Source organism: Oncorhynchus clarkii, chromosome 21 (assembly GCF_045791955.1).
Source record: "Oncorhynchus clarkii lewisi isolate Uvic-CL-2024 chromosome 21, UVic_Ocla_1.0, whole genome shotgun sequence".
NCBI classification, from domain to species: domain Eukaryota; kingdom Metazoa; phylum Chordata; class Actinopteri; order Salmoniformes; family Salmonidae; genus Oncorhynchus; species Oncorhynchus clarkii.
Window position 1 is genome coordinate 52349152 of NC_092167.1, and position 21388 is coordinate 52370539.

General features: G+C 42.9%; 1 protein-coding gene across 1 annotated transcript; it reads left to right on the forward strand.

Annotated features, from left to right (window-relative positions):
• Positions 1-655: 655 nt before the first annotated feature.
• On the forward strand, positions 656-17564 carry LOC139379135 (leucine-rich repeat neuronal protein 3-like). The gene is made up of 2 exons (XM_071121965.1): positions 656-916; positions 13571-17564. Exon 2 carries the CDS (start codon positions 13965-13967, stop codon positions 16083-16085), a length of 2121 nt encoding a protein of 706 aa, XP_070978066.1. The 5' UTR covers positions 656-916; positions 13571-13964; the 3' UTR covers positions 16086-17564.
• Positions 17565-21388: the final 3824 nt, after the last annotated feature.

Here is a 21388-nt window from a genome sequence, read left to right on the forward strand (position 1 = left end):
AACTTCCTTCACAATTTATTCATCCCTGAAAATTGAGTTGGCTCCTTTCTAAAAGCTAGGGGGATTGTGGCCACTGAAGCCTATACAAAGTAAGGGCACTTTAGAAGTCATGAACTTCTCATTATGAGAAACGTAATGATGTTTTACATTATTAATTCCAGGAGTTAATATAAAACAGTAACTGTTTAATAACTGCATGTTATGATAAGATGGCACCAAATGGATAGCAACATGTCCTAAATGTCTCTAGGCCTTGATGCACAGAGGGTTCCAAACCTGTTCCAAACCACTGGTAAACCATACAGTAAAGGAGCTTCCTCTGACCCAGCAGGAACATCCTTTTGTAGAACAATGTGTTCAAACCCCCCTGGGACTCAATCGAGCGCGAGCTCTAATAGGAACAGATATCCATTTTCTTCCTGCACCCTCATCTCATTTCCCTCCTTATTGCTTCAAGACTCCCTGGGAGAGAGGGTCGAAGAAAGGACAGACGGGTGAATTCAGCCAACCAGACTCGGGATGCTGCGAGCGCCGTGCCTGGATCTCCAACGCTATTGGCTGTTCTCTGGAGAGCGGAGGTAGTTCTGATATTAATGAGTGTTGAGCAGAAAGCACCATGTCTCTGTGACAGCTGATCGAGGGGGAGATGCGCCGTTAACCACCGTGGAAAAGGACACGGGGGATAGAGGCTCTTCTACCAACCAAACAGCTATCTCTGCTTTTGGACTTTCGGCTTTCTGATAGGGAACAACACTGGGAAGAAGGAAAATCTGGAGCTGGTCTCTCTCCAACTGTGTAAAAATAATAAGCCGCCGTGTCTGTGTTGCGCGCTCTCTCTCCTCCGTCTCTGGACCAGTGCGCTAGATGGGGTTATAGGGAATACTTATCCGTCGATGGGAGAAGATGACTATTGCGGGTGAGTTCCCCCCTTTCCCCAATATTTTTTCTGTCATCTAGAGAGCAGATATGTGGGGCATATTCTATATCGCCACTATTGCAGTACGTATTTCCAAGAAGTTAACGGGAAATATCTGGTTTGCTGAAAGGCTTTGACGACACAGTAAATACTAGCATAACAAGAAAGGTGTTGCTAAGCTATATAAAACATTATGTATGAAAATGGTTATCGTTATGTTTTACTGCAAATGTAACAATCGGACATGCATGACAGCTTGGAAGGCTACTGATTGTTCTCGAACCTTCAGACGCAGGAAAGCTTTTGCGCAACTATGCAGAAATTTCTTTTAGGATGGAAATGGATTATGAATGAAATCACACCAAAAAGATACGACGTCGAATATATATATTTTTGTAAAGCAGGTGGATTTGTGCATAAATGTATGCTATGATGCGGGTCCTGTTGCTGATGCATTTAGAGAGCGCGCACACAAGACACGTCTAGAAACTCTCAGAATGGTGGCTAACTCTCCCTCCCCTCTCGCTTTGCACTCGGTTGAATCATCCTGTTGCAATCAAAGAGAACCCGTTCTCAGTAGCTACCTGCCACGAAAGCACTAATAGGCCTATCCCCGGGCTGCACGCAACACACACACACACACACTCCTACGATGCATCGTGCATCAGATCCATAGGCTTCAGCACCATATCTGCACGTTGCATCCGGAGCTTTTGCGTAATGACACTTGTCACGGGGAGGCATCTTATGTGCAGAGCATAGTCCACATTGAACACAATCACAGAACCACATATCCCCGGAGCCTGACCTCCTACACCTTGCAGGATTTGGAGAGAGAAGCAGCGAGTCTCTAATCCTTTAACTGCATTGGGGCGTTTCTCTCCCTCTCTCTCTTTCTCTCTCTCCAAACTATAACCTCTCCAACGCTCATGGAATATTCAAATGAGAAGTCAACATGTAAGGCTTACTATAATGTTTCCTATATATGAGGCTCAGTTGTCCATTGACAGTGTTTACCTTGTTGCTGTATCAGTGAAACAGTCTACCTTGTTGCTTCTGAAAGCTAATGCTGCTTATATTGAACATGGGCACAATGGGTCGAGAACCCATTGGTTAGGCTTCCAAACAGATGCCCAACCAACAGCCATTCAATATGAAATGATATAGCATTGCTCAATGCTCACCATGAAATCTAACCACCCTTTCATCATTGTAATTTGCCTCTGATGGAGACCATCTTCATCCTGTGGTGAGAAAATGGCAGACCATTCGGTGCTTGGCACGCCTATCCAAGGCCAACTCATCCTGTAGCTCTGTATAGCACAGTGTAGCACAGTAGCCTGTCTCCATGTAGCACAACTCATATTTAGCCTAGTCTACTGTACATAACATACAATACTGTTCACCTTACATTTTGATGTCATCGGAGCTCTGTGTCTGTCTGTAGACGGGTTGGTTGTTTAGCAACAAGGGACAAACCAGACGGCGTTGGCTTAGCCTGTTAACAACATTTAAACTGTATTTAGTCTCCAAATGTTTACTGGAAACATAAATGCATTTTCACAATGAGCACTTGTTGTTTCTCAAATATATCATTACCGTTGTTGGTTAGCTCATAAGCGGATTTGAGCCATATTAGCATAGACATGACATCAGTCAAAACACCTCAAAACAAGACATGGTATCAATAACAAGATACAACAAGCTGAAACGAGCCACCTGCTGGCTATCTGACCAGTAAGAGTCATAACAACACACTCCGTCCACATTGAATGCCCGCGCATCATTTTTGTGATGCTGTCCGCAAACCCGTCTATATTCACCTTCTCTTTAAACAGGTATTTCTATTTCTATTTCTATCACGTTACAGAGCTCAGCTGCAATGCTAGGTGTCTAGCCTGGGATTTGAAGAATCAGAGCCCTGAACATGCAACTACTTCTCCCTCTCAGGTGGGAATAACAATCCTCGAGTCAAATGGTGATTTCATTTAGTTCAAAATAGATCATTGCTTTTTACCCAATAACTCTTGCAGTAGAGTACAGTGTAAACAGGTCTATTGATCTTGTTAGGGCTACATTACATTGGGCCTATGTGAAACCGGATTTAAATAGGTTTTTCCTCATACAATAGCTTAATACAGTGATGAGTGCCAGTGTGTGGGTGTATGTATTTAGAGGAGAACTTACATGTAGCCCGAGTACAATTTTCCAGGCTATCTATCTATGAGGAGGAGCAAAGATGCGTGGGTTTAACTCTCAGTCCTATACTCAATGTCAAAATACACAGCGCCTAATTAATTGTTAGTTGCATAATGATGTATTACAAGAAGCCCCTGGTTTGATTCTGATACCTGAATACACAGCATGGAAACAGTGGTGCAGACAGACAGCTACAGGGAAGAGTTCAGAGCATTCAAGCATACAGTACAGTAAGCAGGCCTTCCATAGCTGATAGCCTCCTGTTTACAAACAGATTTGGGTTGGGCACACATTAAGAAAAGCAGGTATGAATTCAAAATCAGAGTGTTGTTGTTTACCTGCATCAATGACATTTCAGCTTTTCTAATCTAGTCTGAAAATGTCTTTTGAAATGAAGCGATACCCTTTCATCCGCTCAAAGGTAACTCCTGAAGTCTCAGGGAATATAGATTTTAATCAGAGGGAGCATGGTAAGAGGGACATATGCAAATAGCATTTTCAAATAGAGGAGAGACATCTGAGGATTGCTGCTGTGCTTTCGATCTGTCCCGTAATATTCAAGATTAATATGTGTAGTCCTGGATACACTAATGAGAAGCTATTGCTTAGGAGTGACACGATACCACTGAGACTGGATGGGCTAAAATCCAGGCAGTCGTGCAATCGTGAGCTACACAGACAGAGTGATGGATGTATGGAGACGCGGACACATGCACCATGGGGCGGCAGGGTAGCCTAGTGGTTAGAGCGTTCGTCTAGTAACCGGAAGGTTGCAAGTTCAAACTCCCGAGTTGACAAGGTGCAAATCTGTCGTTCTGCCCCTGAACAGGCAGTTAAGCCACTGTTCCTAGGTTGTCATTGAAAATAAGAATTTGTTCTTAACTGACTTGCCTAGTTAAATAAAGGTAAAAAATAAATCATAGACTTGCACACCCACCCAGACACACGCGTACAGTCGACATGCATGCACAATTACGCACACACAGACACATACACTCCCCTCCGTATGTGTTTGGATAGTGAAGCTAAAATTTACAATGTTGCATCTGAGTTTGTAGAGTCACAAGATTGATGTAGTCATTGCGTTCAAGAAATACAGGACCAAATACTAAACTTTTCACTACTTTGATACACCATAACCACTATGGCAGGTAGCCTAGTGGTTAGAGTGTTGGGCCAGTAACCTGAAAGGTCAAAAATCTGTCGTTCTGCTCCTGAACAAGGCAGTTAACTAACTGTTCCCTGGTAGGCTGGCATTGTAAATAAAAAGTTGTTCTTAACTGACGGACTTGCCTAGTAAAAAAAAGAGTGAATTTGTCCAAATACTTATGACTTCTTCACACGGGGGACTAACAACATAAAGTGCTTTCATTTCTCAATGGTAGGACAGATATGTATGAAAATACCCTCAAATTAAAGGTGACAGTCAGTCTATACTGTCGCCTCAAATCAAAAACTTGATTTCAAATCCAACATGCTGGAGTATATACCTTTGTAATTTGAGCTTGACTGTCCAAATATATACGGAGGGGTGTAAATGTGCACTGTACCCAACATCAGTAAAGACATACCTCTACCGAGCCCATGGACATACATGATGTAGCAAACCATTTTGCATTTCCAGGTGCCAATTATTTTCTTTAACTAGCCAGTTAAAGAACACATTCTTATTTAAGACAGCGGCCTACCCCGGACGATGCTGGGCCAATTGTGCACCGCCTTATGGGATTCCCAATCACAGCTTGATGTGATACAGCCTGGATTTAAACCAGGTACTGTAGTGCCACCTCTTACACTGAGATGCCTTAGACCACTGCGCCACTCAGGAGCCCCAGGCCTGTTTAGGCCTCTTCTGAGCCAAGGTGAATGGAAACAGTAGGTATCCTAGAATACCTTATAATGTTTTTTATTTAACATTCATTTAACTAGGCAAGTCAGTTAAGAACTAATTATTATTTACAGCGAAGGCCTACACAGCCTATCAGAGCCATAAAATCATAGTAAAGAAGGCCGGGCTGAAATTAAATTCATTTCAGTGGTGTATAAAGATTGATTCTGTCTGCTGAAGGAAACCTCGTCCCTGCAGACTCATGGCCTCTTGACCAGATAGATATATTATTTATATAAATATAGATAGCTGTGCATCTATCTCCAAGGGAGGAAACATGCCACATTTGCACCTGCAGATTCAATTTCCCTCTGACTTTGAGTGAAATCTCAGTCTCCTTTCATTCTGGTTAACAACTACGAGGAGAATAATGTAGATGAGTGACAGGGAGAGTACGGTTATCTATTAGGGAGATAAATACGTGTTTGGCGTGTTCGCCATGCTTTGGAACTTATCAATGGCTGATTTAGCGGGATTATAAAATGATGCCTTATTCTGTCATTCAGATGGGCTAACTTTCTTGTGCACGTGTGGTTATACACGTGCATGTGTGTGTGTGTGTGTGTGTGTGTGTGTGCGCCTGCCTTTGCATGCATGCACGTGTCCGTTCGTGTGTGGTCTGTAGTTGCCTGTAGGAAAATGTTTGTGTGCATATGATTTTGTATGTGTGTTCTCTGTTCTCCCTTACTCAGCCTAAGGGCACTGGCTGTGGAGCGAGAGAGGCACGCGGCTGAGCTAGGCTGAGCTCAGACCTGGGGTGTCCTGTGGTTAATTTGGAACATTGATTCCGCATTAACTGTTGACTCGCTGCTGATTTGCGGCCATGCAAGAGCAGGTGTAAAGGGAAACGTTTTCCCCTTTTCACACCACCACACAAAACTTAATTATGCACACACACTGCATAGTAGACAGCGTTTAATGGACTCTCCCCTTACCTTCGAAAAAACGTGTAATGGCAAATCAATGAGTTGAAGGGCAAGGGAAGGGACAGGAGACTCACAAAGCCACCCACCAAGCGGCTTATCCATGCAGCACTTAGCCAGCCAGGCAGACAGACCGACATGGAGACCGGGAGGGAATCAGGGGGGGGGGGGGGGGGGGGGGGGGGGGGGCACACACACATTCACTTTCCTCTATTGGAGATAATGATGCTAATGGGTTGAATGGAGAAGAGGGAAGGAGTATAGATGGAGAGGAGAGGAACCCACTATAGGGGTTGGTTTCATCTGGGGAAGAGAAGAATGAAAGAAAGCAGGATCGGAAGAGAGAAGGAAGTGGGCAATATAGAGAAAGGCAAGAGCAGGTGAGAGAAAGAGAGAGGGAGAGTGTGTGTGTGTGTGAGAGAGAGAGAGAGAGAGAGAGAGAGAGGAGGGGGGAGGGAGAAGAAACGCGGGAAGTAGGATGAGAAGAGAGAAGGGAGATATTAGAGAGAGAGAGCGCGGAGAGGAAGAGAGAGAGAGGAGGGGTGAAGAGAGAGCCTTTGATGATTATAACCAATGGATCAGAATTCCTGTGAACCATTTCTTAAATACACAGGCCATTTCTCCTGCAAAAAAAGAGGCAATTCCTCTGATGCCCTACTTTGCAATTACGTATGACCTTTATGTCGGGGAAACAGTTTTAGCCCTGCCAGGGTAATGTCTACCTTTCAGCAGATACTATACTTCCTTGTTACCGGCTAAACGGTATAGGCTACATAATCACATCCCTGAGGGCCAGTATGTTCCCTTTCAACACCTACGATAGATGCAGCACATCCATTGTTTCCTTCTGGGAATCTACTGTACATTCAGGGAGTTTTTCTAACCCGTGATCAGAACAGAATGTGATGTTTATTTCATACGTAAGACAGTACCTTTAATTTCTTACAACATATCAACTAGCGACTGCACACCACCAAAATAATGATCTCAATACTCCTTGCCTCTCGACCCCAGCCTAATTTACCCCAACTTAATGTCAGTACAGAACATTTTGTTAATGTACTGCAACATCCCCTTTCTACCGCCATACTTATAAATACTGTAGATTGGCATAAACAAGTGACGGGTACATGTTCCAAAGTAATCATCTCCAGATCCCCCCCTCATCTCCACTTGACCCCACACGACCTCCGCAGGCTAGGGTTTAGAATTCACTTCAAACATGCAGCTAGCTACCAAGCTAACAGTGCAGGCTGGCTGCTTGATGATGAGATGAGCCACAGCGGCATGAGTCAGGAGGAGCCCAGCTCTCTGCTCGTCTGAACTGAATTCTTCCTCTGCTCTATGTTTGCGACATACTTCCGTTCTGAGACTGCCATCGTTGAAGTCGCTTGTGGTGACAAAGTCATCATTAATTGGATCATCTCTAATCAATCAGAGTATCAAAGCCAATGACGATAAAAATTTAAAAAAATGCCGGTTTACCCATATGGGTTCTGGCTCTGGTCCAACTCAGGGCCCATCAAAACGGTTGTCAGAATCAGAACATGTGTTTTTGTGTTCTAGAAATCATTGGGGATGTACTCTGGAGAGGAAGCTATCGTCTGTTGGCATGGTGTAGCGCAACGGTCACCGAGGCATTTGACAAGGCAATCCTAATCGATCACCAAACATTTCTGTAAAAAACTACAATGATAAAGCCTTGCATGCCTACATTTTGTGTTCGTCTCACGCTGTTGTCGGGCGGTGCACTTGATTCAGCCGCCCTAGGGCCCTCGCGACTAGATATGCATCTAGTCCCCTCATTTGAAGGTGTCATAAATATTTGGACAAATATATTTATAGTGTATTACATTTAGTCAAAAGTTTAGTATTTGGTACCCATTTGTGGACTAGATACATGAAGGGCTTTCATTTCTAAACGATCAAACAGATATGTATGAAGATACCCTAAAATAAAAGGTGACATTATGTACTGTCCCCTCATATAAAACATTTGATCTCAAATCCAAAATGCTGGAGCGAAGAGCCAAATGAAAAGTTTTAGTACATAGGGGAGTGAGTATATGTGCCACTGGCCTGGACACATTGGAAGCAGTAGGGACAAATCCAGATGTATATTTCTCTCTCCCTTTGCCAAATCGTTCTGTTGATGTTGCACTGCATCAGGACTCTGATTAGGAGCATCCATCTTATAATTCCATTTGGCTTCGGTATTAACCGCATTCCTCTTTGTCTGAGAACCGCAGGCGTTATGCAATTTATTGCCACTTAACGCCAAACAAGCTCCAGTTTTCCCTCCTCCCCTCTTTGTTCCTTGGAACTCTTGTTTTCACCTAAGCTTAAATGGGTTATGGCTGATTTCCCTCATCTGTCTTGTGCTAAGGTTTTTAATGCCATTACGACTTCCTCGGGTCACTGGAGGTTAATGTGATGGTATTGATACCCTGGCAGTCATTTTTTTCCTAGATATTTCCTCCATTGCTTCCTGTTGACTACTGGTAATTGAACAGTGTATTGTGGGGGAAATGAACTGTATTGTGGGGGGAAATTAACTCTGTATTGAACGGGGGAAAACCCAGCTTGACCTGATTTCACACTGACATGTTAGTACAGTGCAGTAAACTCTTGAATCCTGGACTAGGCACAGTAGTTAAGTGTACGAGCCCTTTGCCACATATGCTATTGCAGGCTATACTCTTTGTGGTTTACAGTAGCTAGAGTACATTGGCTTGCGAAAGTATTCACCCCCTTGGCATTTTTCCTACTTTGTTGCCTTACAACCTGGAATTAAAATTGATTTTTGGGGGGTTGGTTTCATTTTATTTAAACAATGCTGACCACTTTGAAGATGCAAAAATATGTTTCATTGTGAAACAAACAAGAAATAGGACAAAAAAAACAGAAAACTTGAGCGTGCACCACTATTCACCCCCACAAAGTCAATACTTTGTAGAGCTACCTTTTGCAGCATTTACAACTCTCTTGGGGTCTCTTGGGGTATGTCTCTATAAGCTTGGCACATTTAGCCACTGGGATTTTTGCCCATTCTTTAAGGCAAAACTGCTCCAGCTCCTTCAAGTTGGATGGGTTCCGCTGATGTACAGCAATCTTTAAGTCATACCACAGATTCTCAATTGGATTGAGGTATGGGCTTTGACTAGGCCATTCCAATACATTTAAATGTTTCCCCTTAAACCATTCAAGTGTTGCTTTAGCAGTATGCTTAGGGTCATTGTCCTGCTGAAGGTGAACCTCCATCCCAGTCTCAAACCTCTGGAAGACTGAAACAGATTTCCCTCAAGAATTTCCTTGTATTTAGCGCGATCCCTAATTTCTTTAATTCTAACCAGTTTCATAGTCCCTGCCGATGAAAAACATCCGCACAGCATGATGCTGCCACCATGCTTCACTGTGGGGATGATGTTCTCAGGGTGATGAGAGGTGTTGGGTTTGCGCCAGACATAGCGTTTTCCTTGATGGCCAAAAAGCTCAATTTTAGTCTAATCTGACCAGAGTACCTTCTTCAATATGTTTGGGGAGTCTCCCACATGCCTTTTGGCATAATGGATTTAATGGTGCTCTGTGGGATGTTCAAAGTTTTGGATTATGTTATTTTATAACTCAACCCTGATCTGTACTTATCCACAACTGTTTGGAGAGCTCCTTTGGAGAGCTCCTTGTTCTTCATAGTACTGTTTGCATGGTGATGCCCTTTGCTTAGTGGTGTTGCAGACTCTGAGGCCTTTCAGAACAGGTGTATAAATACTGAGATCATGTGACAGATCATGTGACACTTAGATTGCACACAGGTGGACTTTATTTAACTAATTATGTCACTTCTGAAGGTAATTGGTTGCACCAGATCTTATTTAGGGGATTCATAGCAAAGGGGGTGGATACATATGCACGCACCACTTTTCCGTTGTTTTTTTTTTCTTCACTTCACCAATTTGGACTATTTTGTCTATGTCCATTACATGAAATCCAAATAAAAATCTATTTAAAATACAGATTGTAATGCAACAACATAGGAAAAATGCCAAGGGGTTGAATACTTTTGCAAGGCCGTGTATATTCTTACCTTACACACTGTGTGGTGTAGTATTTACAACATGTTTGCTTTTTCACGTTTGGATTGTAAGGCTAGGAGACTGAATACCTCTGAATAGGCTATTTAAACCTAGCGATGGATTTCGTAGCATCATATATTTTACACTATTGTCTTATGAAACTGGCAGTGTCCTAAACATTTAAAATACTCTAGCCTAGCTTGAAAGTTCTGTCGGGGTCACCTCCAATTCCCCATTTCTCTGTCCCCAGACTAATGTCTCTTAATGTTCTGTTGAATAGTAGAGCAGCCGAGCACGGAGACAGTCTCCTCACCGTTGGGTCACGAATTAAACATTAATAAGTGAACTTACTTAACGTTGTTAAGTTACAGACATAATGTTGAAGTAATTCATGTATTTAGGTGCTAATATGAAAGTGGTCACCATCAGCATAAAAGCAGAGGGCATGGGAGTTTAATTAGGTTCAGTTCATAAGAGCTGTCTTTAAATGTTTAAGCTTATTGTTGATTAAACAGTATCACAAAAGAGCACATCACCAATAACGGCAATCTCTCGACATTCTTTGGGATGTTTCAATTCATTTAATAAGTAGGATGCTCAATGCACACTCATTCAACAGAAAATCTGGCATCCCTAAAGTGCTGGTACTCGGGTAGCTTAACCTTGTCCAAAAGTGAAGGGTAAAAACCTTTATGATCTATGATTATATGTGGAGGTAATGCAATAGTGCTGCAGCGTGTGTAATAATTCTAACCCTCTTGTCATTACACAACGGGAGAGGCTAAGAAAATATTATGCATGGTGTGAACACAACCAGGAAAAAATTGTAGGGCAAAACATCAATTTTCATGAATCAAGTTGTGATTATCATAACTCAGATTTACTCACACGTGAGTAAGTACTGAGCAACGCTGTTATGTTATCCAGGCGCACCACGCCATTTGAATCAACAACTAACCTCAATATAATCATACACTAGGCGACATGTCATGTGTAGGAGGGATTTTAAGCACGGACATTAAATGGATATGAAAATAGCCCTTTGTTCCATTGTACAATCAACACCTCAGTACTGTAGGCTACCTTGCTAACCATTCCGACATTCGGATTCCCTATCACCTTGCCAAATCTGAAGGAATCCAGGAAGAAGGTAATGCTCCATTTAATATAATGTGCGGCAGCTCTTTTTTCTTCTTATTTTTTACAGACCCCTGATTCCTCGTTCAGGCTGCTACCGGTATTTTCCAGCCTCCATTTTGTGACCGCTGTGAAGGGGCCCCGTTGGCTCACAAAGATATTGATCACCCAATGGAAGTCATATCCAAATAATGTCTCATTTAGCCAATTAGCAGGCAGGGTGGGTGATTAACAGCATAACAAGGCACCAGACCCTAAGGGACCGACAACGGCTACCCACTGTGATGGAACATGCGGTGGATGCAATAACGTTTAGCCCAAACACATTAAGGTGTCTCTAATTGTGATTAGTAAACACAGGAACAAGAGTAAGCAGGGTGTAAGAACCGAAACACCATAGAAGAAAATTACAGTTTTAAGAGAAAGGAACGTCCTGTGTTCTTTCCCCAGTGAATATTAAGCACAGAGCTATACAATGAGAGTCAATGCTCCCTGAGGGAAAGAGAGGGTAACCATGTTTTTCAGAATGCTCTGGGTATTCCACTTATTAAAGTGCCAGGTGATTTGAAAAAGAATACCCCCCACCCTCTCTGGTCGCTTTCTCTCTCTCTCTCTCTCTCTCCCTCCCTACCTCATCCAAAACCACATTCTCAACCACACACTCCAACAGTGGCTTGAGAAATGAACTCTTGGCCTGTTTTGCCATTGGGGCTGACTGCAGTGTTTTTGTAGCACCGTTCGGACTTTCTCATCTCCGTCGTCGTCTCGGAGCACTGGGGTGGAAACAGAAATGAGGATGATGGAATGTCTCCGGTGCAGTGCACCCCTCCTCTCTCTCTTTCTCCCGTTCCCTTTTTCTTCTCTCCGTCTTGTGGCTCTGTCTGGCGTTTTGTTGCTCTGCAGCCCAGGTTATGACAAGCACCATCAAACCCATCCATTCAGTGAAAAGTGTTTATGTATGACAAATGATAAAGAGCAGCAGCCCAACTGTGGAGAGGTGAGCATAGAGAGGAAACAGGAAACAGAAACGCAGCGAAAGTACACGCTGATAAACAGTCAGTACTTTTAAATGAAAATTGTACTTTTTACTTCATTTGTTTCATGTTTAAAAAAATAATTCCCATACATATTTCCCCCGGTGATATACATTTTGTATAGAAAAGTACATGCACACCCCTTCAAATTAGTGGCACTGTTATAGGATACCAACTTTCCAACAAGTCAGTTCGTCAAATTTCTGCCATGCTACAGCTGCCCCGGTCAACTGTAAGTGCTGTTATTATGAAGTGGAAACGTCTAGGAGCAACAACGGCTCAGCCGCGATGTGGTAGGTCACACAAGCTCACAGAACGAGACCGCCGAGTGCTGAAGCACGTAGCGCGTAAAGTAATCTCTTCTCAGTTGCAGCACTCACTACCGAGTTCCAAACTGCCTCTGGAAGCGATGTCAGCACAATAACTGTTTGTCGGGAGCTTCATGAAATGAGTTTCCATGGCCAAGCAGCCGTGCACAAGCCTAAGATCACCATGCTCAATGCCAAGCGTCGGCTGGAGTGGTGTAAAGCTTGCCGCCGTTGGACTCTGGAACAGTAGAAACACGTTCTCTGGATTGATGAATCAATCATCACGAATCTAGGTTTGGCGGTTGCCAGGAGAACGCTACTTGTCCCAATGCATAGTGCCAACTGTAACGTTTGGCGGAAGAGGAATAATGGTCTGCAGCTGTTTTCATGGTTCGGGCTAGGCCCCTTAGTTCCAGTGAAGGGAAGTCTTAACGCTACAGTATACAATGACATTGTAGACAATTCTGTGCTTCCAACTTTGTTTCAACAGTTTGGGGAAGGCTCTTTCCTGTTTCAGCATGACAATTCCCCCGTGCACAAAGCGAGGTCCATACAGAAATGGTTTGTAGAGATTGGTGTGGAAGAACTTGACTGGCTTGCACAGAGCCCTGACCTCAACCCCATCGCACTCGCAGACTGCGAGCTAGGCCTAATCGCCCAATATCAGTGGTAGTTAGCAACTTTTTTTCAAAATGCAAGCTGAGACATAAAAAATGGTATCCACGAGTTCATCTGACTCTGGGGAAGGAGATAAAGGGCTTCATTGCCAAAATCCTAAAGTATCCCTTTAAGCCTATGCAATCTGCCATTTAAGAATTTAATAAATACTTCTCGCTTTAACTCTAAAGGCACTATCCTCCTATATTTATCCTTTAATGCCATATCAGGAGGGCACAGAAATGCCCCCAAATGATATGAAATAGGTCAAGCAGTTCTAAATCCATGCTGATGCGTCTTGAAGGGTCGTGCAATGTAAATGTCAACATGCATCCTTGTGCCTCTACAACAAATGTCAATATGTCTAAATCCCCTTTGTATGATGCACCCAGGTTTTCTGTCAATGTATTCACATTCCCCTCTCTTCTTTTACAGGTGGGAATGGACTCATTTGACGATGCTGGCAGCTAGTAACAACGTCGAGAGATGGATGTGATTCATCTTCAAAAGAAAGCAGAGCGTTAATGGAGGCTAACCCAGATGTGCTTAGCAGGACTGTAGCTTCCTGAGGTATATGTTCATTGTTATCTACTTGGGCCTGTATGACTGAAGTCTTGACTCCAACCCTTACGCCCAGGAGGGAAAATTGAGCAGTTGGACGCCAGTACAACCACAGCAAAACAAAAGCCCCCTGGGAAACTCTCCCTACCAGTGGGGGGTAGTCAGTCGCTATAGCAACAGTAACAAATTATTCATTATTTGTGAAGTTAACAGCTCAGACCACTTAATCTACAAAGACCAATTACTTACTGGAGGGAATCGGGCCAATATGAAGGACGTGTCATTTGTAGATTGTTTCTTCGTGGGCCTTGCCATGACTGCCTTTGTTCTGGCCTCTGAGGAGAGAGTCGATTGCCCTCAGCTATGTGTGTGTGAGATCAGACCCTGGTTCTCTCCCAGCTCCGTGTACATGGAGGCCCCAATTGTTGACTGTAATGACTTGGGACTTTTCACTCTGTCTGGGAGATTACCAACGGACACACAAGTGCTATTGCTGCAGACCAACAACATTGCAAAGATTGAGAGACCTTTGGATTACCTGGCCAACATCACAGAGATTGACTTGTCGCAAAACAACTTGTCCTCAATGAGTGACATCCACCTCGGGCGGCTGCCTCAGCTGCTGTCCTTGCACATGGAGGAGAACTGGATACGCCAGCTGCCAGATAGCTGTCTGGCAGAGCTGGCCAACCTTCAGGAGCTTTACATGAACCACAACCTGATCTCCTCCATCTCCCCCACGGCGTTCCAGGGTCTCCACAACCTCCTCCGGCTCCACCTCAACTCCAACAAGCTGCAGACGATCAGTAGTGAGTGGTTCGACACCATACCCAATCTGGAAATACTCATGATTGGGGAGAATCCGATCACCTCCGTTCAAGACATGAACTTCAAGCCACTTCGTAATCTCCGAAGTCTAGTTCTGACCAGGATGAACCTATCGCAGTTACCCGACGGCGCTCTATCTGGCCTCGACAACTTGGAGAGCATCTCGTTCTACGACAACACCTTCCCCGAAGTTCCCCACGCAGCTCTGAGGAACTTAAAGAACCTCAAGTTTCTGGATCTAAACAAGAATCCCATAGGGAGGATACAGCGTGGAGATTTTGCAGACATGCTCCACCTCAAAGAGCTGGGCATTAACAGCATGCCGGAACTGGTCTCTATCGACAGCTTCGCCCTCAACAACCTCCCCGAACTGACTAAGATTGAGGCCACCAACAACCCCAGGCTCTCTTACATCCATCCCAATGCTTTCTACAAACTGCCCAGGCTGGAGACATTGATGCTGAATGGGAACGCGCTCAGTGCCCTGCACAGGATTACCGTGGAGTCCCTCCCCAACCTGCGGGAGGTGAGCATGCACAGCAACCCCATCCGCTGCGACTGTGTGGTCCGCTGGATGAACATGAACAAGACCAACATACGCTTCATGGAACCAGATTCACTCTTCTGCGTCGAGCCTCCCGAGTACGAGGGCCAGCATGTCCGACAGGTCCACTTCAGGGAGATGACAGAGATCTGTCTGCCTCTCATCTCTCCTGAGAGCATGCCCGGGCACGTCAGCGTCGACAACGGGAGTTCTGTATCGCTTCACTGCCGGGCCTTTGCCGAACCCGAACCGGACATCTACTGGATCACACCTTCTGGTACCAGGGTCCTGCCCAATACCGTTTCAGATAAATACTACATGCACTCAGAGGGAACGTTTGACATCTACGATGTAACAGAGAACGAGGCTGGACTGTACACCTGCGTTGCCCACAATCTGGTCGGCGCAGACCTAAAGTCAGTCTCGGTGGAGGTGGATGGATACTTCCCCCGACCTGCCAACGGCTCTTTGGACGTCAACATCAAATCAGTGCAGTCCAACTCGGTACTGGTGGCCTGGAAAGCCGCCCATGGTGGTCTGGCTCCTAACATAAAGTGGTACAAGGCTTCCGACCCCAACCACCCGACCATGGCATTCACTGCACGCGTACCGTCTGACGTGAAAGTGTACAATCTCACACATCTGACTCCTGCCACCCAGTACAAGGTGTGTGTGGACATCCGCGGCATCCTCTACAAACACGACACCAAATGTGTCAATGTCACCACAAAGGGATTAGAGCTGGCGGCCAAGGACACTGAAAAGTGGCACGCTGCAGTAATTGCTGTCTTTGGTGTGCTTCTCGCTGTGATTTCAGTGGCCTGTCTGCTTATTTATGTGTCTCTGAGGAACCACCACCTTTGTGGGGATTTAAGGAAATGCCACTCCAAAGTGTCTTTGACGCAGGTGGCCGGCCTGCACTCTCCTTTTACGAGGCTGTGGGTCTCAGGGAACGGACTGCCAACTGCAGTGGAAGTGAAACCCACAGTCATAAATGTATCTGACAATGCCTTTTAAAGAACTAAACCCCCGTGGAGCTTACCACACAATCGCAAAGAATGGACAAAGCGTACAAAAAGGAGAAACCTGCAGTAACTGTTTAAAAATGTGCATCGGCTTCCTTTTAGCTTTGACTCTGACATTCTGGAAAAATATACACCATCATTGAATTGAGGAGTAACCGGTAGGAGGGAGACAGACCACTCTCTTGGTTACAACATAGTATCTGACGTGGCGGCTTTATAACAATTCAATTGCTTTATCAAGCTAACATCACCAGGGAGATCGTTTTCCCTGCTAAAACACACAGTTCGACATCCCTGGGTTCTTCACAGAGTACAGATAGAATAAGAGAATATGATGACGATGGTGTTCTCTCTCTTGTAATTGACTGTTAAATGTGTTAAGAATAGTGGAACTGTCCTTGTGGTCCCCAAGCAATAGCGTCTGTGCTGTACAACATCCATAGGTGAGATAGAGATGACAACTGTCTATAATGGAGGAATTATGTGGTAGAATAGACAATAATAATGACTATGGTGTAAAAATTTTGATGAATATTACCCTTTTTCTATTTAGAAAGAGAGGATTTTTGTTTTTTCATTGATAAATTGTTATATATTCTATCTGCTAATGTAAACATAAATCCTCTGGTGTAATATCTGGACAGTAAACTGGTGTGATATTAATAATGACAGAAACAAATGACTCTCATTAATAACAACATCATTATGCTAAATACAATTATACTGCGTATGGGTACAGTATATAGATAGGGTGTTAAAGAAATGGTTGTTTGCAAGTGTTCGAAGAAGGATCTAAGAATCTTGACAAAGGCAGACCTTGAGTTGATGGTGAGTTCATGGTCTGAATGTGATTGTCTGTCCTGACATCTCCCAGAGAGTAATGATTGTGGTTTCCCCACTGGGCAAAAACAGGTTAAATCAACATTGTTTCCACATAATTTCAACAACAAAAAAATGAAACGTGATGACGTTGAATCAACGTGGAAAACTGATTGGACTGGGAAAATGTCATCAACATAAAAGGGTATTTCGTCTTTTCCCCCCCAACTTTCAACCTAAATCCAATGACATGGTGGAATTTGTTGTTGATTTCACGTTTAATTCAAGTTGACAACTCAACCAAATGAAAATCAAAACTAGACGTTGAACTGACGTCTGTGCTCAGTGGGTTGTTATGCCCCGGTAAGTGCCTACCACAAGAACTACACAAGAAGTACACAGGAAGTACACAAGAACTACTACAGAGAAATAACAACAAGGCCATGTCATATCTGCAGACTCACAAGCTAATCTCAAGTACTTTTAGTGAAAATACATTCTTAGTATTTTTGGCATATAAACATTTTAAAAACGTTGCGTTCTTGCTTTGGGTGTAAAGTTATAAAAGCCATTTTTATATTGACTGTACTGTCTGTGATATCTGGGCACAACTGGGACTGAGATAAGAATCTGTGCTGAGGAAAAAAATGTAATAAACATCAACGTTTCTTTGCAATCATAGGGTTAGTCCCTCTCTCCCCTTTCTTCAGAGTGCTGAAATAATTTTATTATCTCACTACATGACAATCATCACACTTGATGAAAACACTATACAACCTTTTGTGTTCCTGACCTTTATATTGCCAGGAAACCTTGATAATGATCACCCAGCATTTCATATAAGAGCAAAAATGCCTGTTGTAACACCATGTGAATATACTGTATCTTACGAGTTTGTATGTATTTTAGCCTACATTGTTATTCCCAGATACAACCCAATACAGCCTCATTAACTGGCTCATTAGGAACATGTTCATTCTTTAGACAGAGGTCCGTGGTCTGAACAAACCCAGCAAAGTCAGTGTCACAGTCATGTAGAGCGGAAAGACACAATGTCCCAATGACAACGCTCTGCAAGGGAAGTCAGCCGGTTAAAGCTCGCTCCAAAGCAGTCGGAATCGGAAAATCGCATTATATTTGTTTCATTAAGCATCCGATGCTGGAGTCCCGAACATAAAAATACCAGACATGATGAATGTCTGTCAGGGACCGAGTGACATGGAGGATTTATCAGACAGGACCTGCCTCATACATCACTGCAGCCTTCAGCACCATGGACAGGGCTTTTAGAGCTCAGCCATTTGTCACAGACAAAGGGAGCTAAAATATGAGCAGAGCCCCTCCGCTCAGGTAGTGGCTCAGGTCAGACTGAGCTGAACGTTGCCAGTCTGCCCGAGTCTGACGCACACAGAGGCACACACAGACTGTACATACACTACCGTTCAAAAGTTTGGGGTCACTTAGAAATGTCCTTGTTTTTGAAAGAAAAGCACATTTTTTTTGTCCATTAAAATAACATCAAATTGTTCAGAAATACAGTGTAGACATTGTTAACGTTGTAAATAATTTTTTATGGAATATCTACATAGGCGTACACAGGCCCATTATCAACAACCATCACTCCTGTGTTCCAATGTCATGTTGTGTTAGCTAATCCAAGTTTATCATTATAAGGCTAATTGATCATTATTAAACCCTTGTGCAATTATGTAAGCACAGCTGAAAACTGTTGTGCTGATTAAATAAGCAATGAAACTGGCCTTCTTTAGACTAGTTGAGTACGTGGAGCATCAGCATTTGTGGGTTCGATTACAGGCTCAAAATGGCCAGAAACAAAGAACTTTCTTCTGAAACTCATCAGTCTATTCTTGCTCTGAGAAATTCTTGCTCTCTCTTTAATGATGCTGCCGGTTGAGGACTTGTGAGGCGTCTGTTTCTCAAACTAGACACTCTAATGTACTTGTCCTCTTACTCAGTTGTGCACCGGGGCCTCCCACTCCTCTTTCTATTCTGGTTAGAGACAGTTTGCGCTGTTCTTTGAAGGGAGTAGTACACAGCGTTGTATGAGATCTTCAGTATCTTGGCAATTTCTCGCATGGAATAGCCTTCATTTCTCAGAACAAGAATCGACTGACGAGTTTCAGAAATAAGTTATTTGTTTCTGGCCATTTTGAGCCTGTAATCTAACCCACTAATGCTGATGCTCCAGATACTCAACTAGTCTAAAGAAGGCCAGTTTATTTCATTGCTTCTTTAATCAGAAAAACAGTTTTCAGTTGTGCTAACATAATTGCAAAAGGGTTTTCTAGCCTTTTAAAATGATAAACTTGGATTAGCTAACACAACGTGCCATTGGAACACAGGAGTGATGGTTGCTGATAATGGGCCTGTGTACGTCTATGTAGATATTCCATTAAAAAACAGCAGTTTACAGCTACAATAGTCATTTACAACATTAACAATGTCTACACTGTATTTCTGATCAACTTGATGTTATTTTAATGGACAAAAAATGTGCTTTTCGTTCAAAAACAAGTACATTTCTAAGTGACCCCAAACTTTTTAACAGTAGTGTACATACACACAAGCAAGCAAGCAAACAGCACACACACGCACATAAATACACTCACACCTTGTGATATCTTTACCCTGAAGACATCATGAGGTGCTACTGTGGCTAAAAGCTGTGTGCTCTATGTGCCCACAAGGAGAACAGTGTGTTCTTAGAAGAACCAACAGCTCGTGGGGTATTATTATTTTTTTATCACGAACCCATGATTTGATTACATCCTTGGATGAACAGACTCAAGACTTATCCACAAATTCGTTTCTCCCCTCTGTCTACACCTCTCTCTCTCTCTCTCTCTCTCTCTCTCTCTCTCTCTCTCTCTCTCAGCGGGTAAGAACTCAGGTGATAGCTTTTTCCCCTGTAATTGTACATTCACAGCCACCTATATGAGAGACATCGGGATTTAACTTAAATCCTACATGAAAAGAGCCAGTGAGGTGCAGCCATTTAATCCACAGAGGGCGTAAAAAGAGAGAGAGTTTCTGATGAATCTTCAAATATTTTCTTTGAATCACTTTCTACTATTCAAAAAAAAAAAAAAAATCCCCATCTGCAATGCTGAGATATTAAAGCATTCTCTCTGTGCACATTTTCTTTTGTTGCCTATGTGTATATTAAGGTATTTCAGCCAGTTATACAGTTCCATTTAATTATGCAAGGATCATCACTACCAATGTCAATCTCCATGGTGGTTGAAGCTGTTATTAAAGAGCTCTTATGTAATAAAACAAATGTATCTAACATTTTAAGACAAATGCAGTAATAATGGTTAGTTTATATTTGTTTCCTTCAGTCTTTTCTTGATTTATATTTATTGCGTGTGCTGTGGGTGATGAAAGAGGATTTCATAAGTATAACATTGTTTTATAATTATTCATGTGAATGTATAAATCAAAGTATGCGTAATGCCATATGTAATGTAGTGGTGACAGTCAGTGTGTACTACTGTGTACTATTCAGTAAAATAAGTAAATCCTCCATTGGAAGCAATAAGGAAACTCTCCTTCATCTTTCTCGGCATCTCCGTAGAAAGTTGCAATCTATCGGTTTCCACTGTCCGTAGTCATGTGTGCTTGGAGTCCAGCCAGCGAGTCTTCAGCGGAAAGATTCATGTATACTCGAGTTGTTATTTTGTTAGTAGATCCACTTGAACACTACACACGATAATATTTACCCAACATACAAAGTGCAAGCCTTTCAAATGATTTTGAATACTAATAACGTATACATCAATAGTATTGTTTGAACCATTTTCTTTATTCACACCAGAGTTCAAAAGACTTGAATGGGATTATTGAATTGAATCATTTCATATAATTTCACGCCATGTATGGAAAACACACACAGCTAGCTGTATAGTAGCAGGTACTATAAAAGAGGTCAAACAACTCTATAAGCTCTCCATATACCTTATTACAGCTAGACATACCTACATAGGTCAGCCTGTGCAGCTGCAGGCAACATTTTCAATAAAAGTGAAATGTCAACATTTATTTATAATCCCAGTGCAGCTATAGCACCTTCATTGTATTAAATGTGATTATTTCTCTTGGAGGTTACCTGAGTAGCCAGCAATCACAAGAACAGCCAAGTTGACATTTGACGATGTACTGTGACACAGAACTATGACTTTTCATCTTTGTCACATTAGAAAACCAATCTCAATTTCTCAGGCAGCATTATATTTTGCGTTCTCCATTTAGCCTATATGACAAATCAATAATTTGCATCACAGAAATGCAAAGTCAATTTTTTTGTTTGTAGATAACCCACCCAGTCCACAAACCTTGACCTGGAATAGCTGATAATAATATCAAATGACAAAGATAGACATTTTGTGTACTCCAAACTAAGCACCTTTGTTATCACGAACCTAGCATTGGTCCAGACAATCTCCATTCCTGACA